The sequence below is a fragment of the Macrobrachium nipponense genome, chromosome 12 (genome assembly GCF_015104395.2).
Source record: "Macrobrachium nipponense isolate FS-2020 chromosome 12, ASM1510439v2, whole genome shotgun sequence".
NCBI lineage: Eukaryota > Metazoa > Arthropoda > Malacostraca > Decapoda > Palaemonidae > Macrobrachium > Macrobrachium nipponense.
This window is the reverse complement of record NC_087205.1, coordinates 31,212,220-31,218,277: the sequence shown is the minus strand read 5'-3', so window position 1 is coordinate 31,218,277 and position 6,058 is coordinate 31,212,220. Positions and strand designations below refer to the sequence as shown.

Sequence of the window (6,058 nt, the reverse complement as noted above, 5' to 3'; positions counted from 1 at the left end):
ATATATATATATATTATATATATATATATATATATATATATATATCACATTAGGATGAGACTGCCAGCCATACATTTTACTTAACCCAGACTCTATATACTCTTTGGAGACTAAAAAGCTGTAATAATTAAATTATAATTTTGCTAATTTTCAAACAATAAATGTGTTCAAATGTCTTAATATATATATTATATATAGATATATATATATATATATATATTTATGTGATTATATTTTTGTATATATACATAGATGGATATTTACATATTTTTATACTCTACATCCTGAAGTTTATTATTCTCATGTACAAATTATGAATGTAATAACATCTATCAAAACCACTGAAGTCAAGTACTCTGTCATTTTGTTGTTCACAGTATCATACCAACAAACGCTGTCTATTTTATTCCAGATGTCCAGGTTACTGCTGTGACGGCGAAGGTGACTGGAATTGTCTCTTTCATTCCCATTCCGTTCAATTTGCCTAACAGCAATGGCTGTGTCAACTCTGGTCTGCAGTGCCCTCTTGAACCTCAGCAACCCCAGACCTACTCTGCTTCCCTCCCAGTCCTGAAGAGCTACCCATCGGTAAGAAAAATGCCATATTTTTACTTGTATTGTGAAGCTATGTAATAATCCTTCCACTATGCCTAGACCCTTATTAGGAACCACTGTTGGTTATACCAGTCTCCTAAGGGTCTATCGTAGGTTTATAAATGTTAATTTGACTGTGTTTCACTGTTGTTATTTGTAGTCTAACCAATTTATTGAGTTAAGAGTCCAACCTTCAATAATACTTGATTCAAATAAATTTATATGTGATAAGCCTTTCTCAGAATAAATTGAACAAGTAGTTGATAAATATTGATGTATTTCATGTCTTTGAAAAATAAATGTTATAATCATCAACAGTCAAAACTGCACAGTGCATGCACTTAAGATTTTTAGGTGAATTGCCGTTAGCAACAGTTTGTTTGCTAAATTATTTTAATAAACAGAGTGAAGAATACATAAAGTTTGATGTATTCTTCACTCATGCGACATGATTCTTTTTGTATCATTCAGATTCTCGGACTCAACGTGGTGTTGCCAAGTTGTGTTTAACTTTTTATTTTTCTAATGTGACTTGAACTGGTTTTCTTTTTAACGCTGTTAAATTCTAAGTGTGGTGTGATAAGGTTAGCGGTGCCATCAATGAAAGCACTCTTAACATGCTCCTCGGACTGGTCAACACATTATGACAGTAGAGCTAATAAGCTCAACAGTCAACAACATTTTCAAAGAAGGAATATAAATTAAAAAAAAGTTTTCTTTGATTGAATGTTGAAGCGTTCGGCTGTGTTTAAGGTGCCTGTATGTTGCAAAATGTTTTATAGGCCTAAACAAAATAATCTAAACATTCTGAGATGTAATCTGTTACTAATGAATTTATTTGTAGGGATTACCTGCTCTTTGACAAATACAATGGGAATAGGAGTTACAATCAGTTTTCTTTGAATGTTGGAAGTTTTAGGCTGTGTTTAAGCTGCCTGTATGTTGCAAAATTATTTGTAGGCCTAAAAGAATAATCTAAGCCTTCTGAGATTTAATCTGTCACTAATGTTTTTATTTGTAGAGATTACCTGTTCTTTGAGGAATAAAAGGTGATGATTTTGATTATATGGAGAAGATGGCTATTGATCGAAATACAGTATCATATGAATTAATATCAAGGCGTATGGAACACTTTTTTTCAACTGGTTTAAAATATTATTTTCTTAAAAGTCCTGCTCGCTTTTGGCGTATAATTTATTCTTTCATAAGGTAACTTGAAGTGCAAGAATGGGTAGATAACCTCATTTGTTTTCTTGCCAGAAATTGTTAGAGATGTGAAGGTTAAGTGTCAAGTAAAGAAATCTTAACACCTAGGTCTTGGAACAATATCTTGGCTTTGACAAAAGAATATAATTGCAAAGGCGAATAGTTGCAAGTACGTCATCATTTTTGCATTTAAGAAATATAACAAATAATTATGTATGAAAATCCAAATATTCCTCTAACACATATAAAGTAAATGTGTTCAAGATAATTTCATTGTCGCTACTCATTATAGACCTTCTTATGTTACACCAGGTAGTTGTTGTTGCACTGAAACTAATGGTGCGTCACACATGCTCCCCTTACACGTTGATACTTGGCCCATTCTACTTTTGTTTATACGTACATATCTAAATTTTTTCAGCGTTGAGGTGTAAAAGCAATCAAATAGGACTATTTCAAATTGTATGCTTGCTTTGGAAGCATTGTTAATGTTATGGCAATATTTTTTTATTGATTTATTTAACATTTGAACTGAGGTTTGATGACGACTTTGTTTTGGTCAAATGCTTTAGCGATGTGCGAATGAAAGATTTGAAAATGTTTCGTAATAGTTTTTTTCTGAAATTTGGCTACACGTGACATTTTCTGTTTTGAAATATATGACAGATTTCACTCTTATGAAACATATTATGGCCTTATTTTATGCAATAATTGCAATTTTGTTTGTTTGTTTGTATGGTGTTTTTACGTTGCATGGAACCAGTGGTTATTCAGCAACAGGACCAACGGCTTTATGTGACTTTCGAACCATTTCGAGAGTGAACTTCTATCATCAGAAATACACATCTCTCACTCCTCAATGGAATGGCCGAGAATTGAACTTGTGACCACCGAGGTGGGACGCCAACACCATACCAACCATACCAATGAGGCGCTTTGCATTTTTGCATTGAAATAATGAATAAATATGGAGCATGCTAGGTTGCCAGTTAGTGAATTTTGAACAAAATCCTATGGAGTCATGTCGCAAGAGATTTTGAGCATCGCTGTACACTCTGGTGAATTAGTTTAAAATGATTCAAATTGCCTAAATTCCTGTAGGCCAATTTGTATTGCAATGGGTTGAGTAAATTATAGTAATAAAACTTCAGGTTTCATTGATTTTAGCACTCATGTTGGCATTGCCATACACCTAAACTTATATAATTATTATTTCAGATTTCTAAATTGCTACGACCAAATAATAACTAAATTGTTTCTATATGGAGACATTCACTTTGATATCTTTATGTGGAAAATCTAAGATTCTTTTCACATGAGATTTACACATCTTTCTCTATTTCCCCTCAGATTCCAGTTGTAGTGCAGTGGGAACTGCTGGACCAGAACAACAACAAGTTGGTCTGCATCAAATTCCCAGTACAGCTGAAGTGATAAGGCAACACAACAGCATTAGTTTTAAAGGAACTGTACTCAAAATTTTATTACCATTTTTTTTCTTTCATTATGTAAACAGCATTATTACATGAGCCTTTTGTTTTGGGTGATTTAATATGTTCACTTGTCCTACTATATAATGTCAGGTTTTTCAATCTTATTTATTATGACTTCATTGCTCTCTGATGCAAAATACACTTACAGATATTTTGCTTATAGTACTAGTGAAACCAGTTTCCAGTGCAGTATATGCATGTTGGTTGCTGTATTACAGATAAATATACACAAGCATTTATTTGAAAAGCAGATACGTACATAGTAGTGTGCATACATATACTTACTGTTTTACCACAAGTATTTATGAGAGAAAAAAAACACATTCTTGTATATATACACATGATAATCATACCATGGAACCACAAATATTTATGGGAAATGGTCTAGTACAAACCATGATAATTGCCATACAAGACAATCAAGAGGAGTATGCCCATAATTTACATAAAGATACCTTACCTATTTGTCATTTTATTAGTCAATACAGCAGTCAGAATTAGGAGGTCTTGGTTGCAATAAGTAGTTAAATTTGTCAAAATTTTCACTGTTATAGATTATTTAAATTTTGTGTATTTATGTTGTCATAGACTATTTAAATTCAGTGCCTTTACAAATGGTTACGTATGATAACTGGAGCTCATAATTGAGTGACTCTTAACAACTTGGGCACTGATTCTGTGGAATTGTTTTCAAGTACATCAGGTGGCTGTAAGATGTGTTGCTAACTGAAGTAATACATTTTGCTCATAACAGAAAAATTCCCCATGCATAGGATTACATCCCTTCAAACACCGCTTAGCTGAAAAGTTAATGTCTTCCACAAATTACACATCTTTCATTCCATGGTGAAGCATTTCTAATAAATACCGTCCTTGCACAAAATCTTAAAATTAATTCCATAACAACAATCATTTTTATGCATATGACTGTAAAATTTATTTATTATACTAACTACTACAGTATTAAGTTAAGCATCATAAACTCTGTATCCCCTTGAAGACAAAGGACATCACTTTATTAGATTTCAGTAGTATTTGGTTCTTATATTTTCAGTCAAATGTTATGGAGATTGTTTAAAAATAAATTTCAGCTGGACATTAAGGAAGAAAGTACTCCAGATGCTAGACATTCTTCTTTGGCTTGCATATTTTCAAATATATGTTGTACCTTTTTTTAATTCAATATTGGTCTACACTCATGTTCATACAATCTACATACAAGCAATGAGAAGCACACCATGCATATCATAAAAAATTTTCATTTGGCACATGTGAAACAAATACCTCTTCATTGTTTCCAAGTTATTTAAGGCTTAAACAATTATAAAGTAATAATAGAAAACTGTTTACCAAAAAGGGCAATTACAATAACTGCTTTATGTTGTCTTAAGGGAAAAACAACTTTTAAAAAAAATTATATTTAAGGATTTGAAATGTCAGAATAGTAAAATTTTCGTTTGTGCATTTTTGTTATCCCTTAATTCTCTTTCTTAAGAATATTTATGGAAATAAATGTTTGTATTTTTGTTGTGTATCAATTCCATGTAGCGGTGTATTTTTGTTGTATATCAATTCCATGTGGCAGCAGGTTTTGCTTTCTGTGTCAGTTTGTGGTTGATGAATTAAGACTGAAATTTAATTTTAAATGGATTTGATTACAACATCTGCGAAATAAAATCATACCTATACATTTCTATGGATTTTGTAGAGCAAATGTATTAGAAGGTACTTTCTGGTAGCACTAGGAGCTTTTGCATTTGTAAATATGTAAGCATTGCCCTAAACACCCTTTGTGTTTAAAAAGAGATGAATGAACCATCGAATATAAGAAAAATATGTACATCCTACCAATGAAAGTTACATAGGAAACCTAAAAAGTTATATTACTAAAAGTAAGCACCAAAAAGCATGGAAATAAAATGCTCTTGAAAATACACGTATTTATTATAACTGCTATACAAACAGCAAAAACTACAATGCACAAAAAATTAAAAATACCTGTTAATGCGCAAGTAAATTCTCCCATATATTATGCAATACTCTAAAACATTAAAGCCCATAGAAAAATACACTGCTATTCCTAATAGTGTATTATGCTAATAAGACATGAGAACACAGATAAGTTGCATATTTTTCTCAAACCTAAAATTATGTATCCAATGCAAAACCTTACATCACAGACGCCATCTCTCTCTCCATAATTTGAGATTCATTTCAGAAAAACCAAAAAATCTCACTTGGCTACAGTTTAATACGGTCAACACACTCAAAATTAGCCAAAAACGTGAGCTCTCGGATAACCAACTGAAACTGACAGCTTTCCAAGTTCTCTACACCTTCCAATTATGACACTGATGGTATTATCTGAAGCTTAAAAACGCTTTGCAAGATGCTTGAAAATAGCATATAAAAACAAGAACACTTTTTATAAAAGAAACAGCAAGCTGATATTTGCACCTGCATTATTTCCTCAGATCCTTCAAGCTCTCCCATACTGCAGTCTTATACAAAAGCCTGAATTTCTAAAAAGACATTATTAAGGTTTACCAGTTATATGGCTGCATTTCCAAAGTAAGGCAATGAAAACCTTTTGGGGAGTTACACAAGTAAAGCAATTATATCAGGGCAAGGATGATGTTAACTTGCCATTAATACCTCTGATAATGTCACATAAGTGTTCTCATAAAAATGCAAATGTCAAAATGCACTGAACACAATAATTGGGCAGAACACCATACATAATTTCCTGTCTATAATGATTGGAC

At 32.1% G+C, this 6,058-nt stretch overlaps 1 protein-coding gene across 1 annotated transcript in view; it reads left to right on the top strand.

Annotated features, from left to right (window-relative positions):
• LOC135224454 (NPC intracellular cholesterol transporter 2 homolog a-like) overlaps window positions 1–4,818 on the top strand; it is a 35,772-nt gene extending 30,954 nt beyond the window's left edge. The window contains exons 3-4 of the mRNA XM_064263455.1: window positions 413–588; window positions 3,151–4,818. Coding sequence (XP_064119525.1) covers window positions 413–588; window positions 3,151–3,234 — 260 coding nt within the window. The 3' untranslated portion in view covers window positions 3,235–4,818. The remainder of the gene's footprint in view (window positions 1–412; window positions 589–3,150) is intronic.
• Window positions 4,819–6,058: the final 1,240 nt, after the last annotated feature.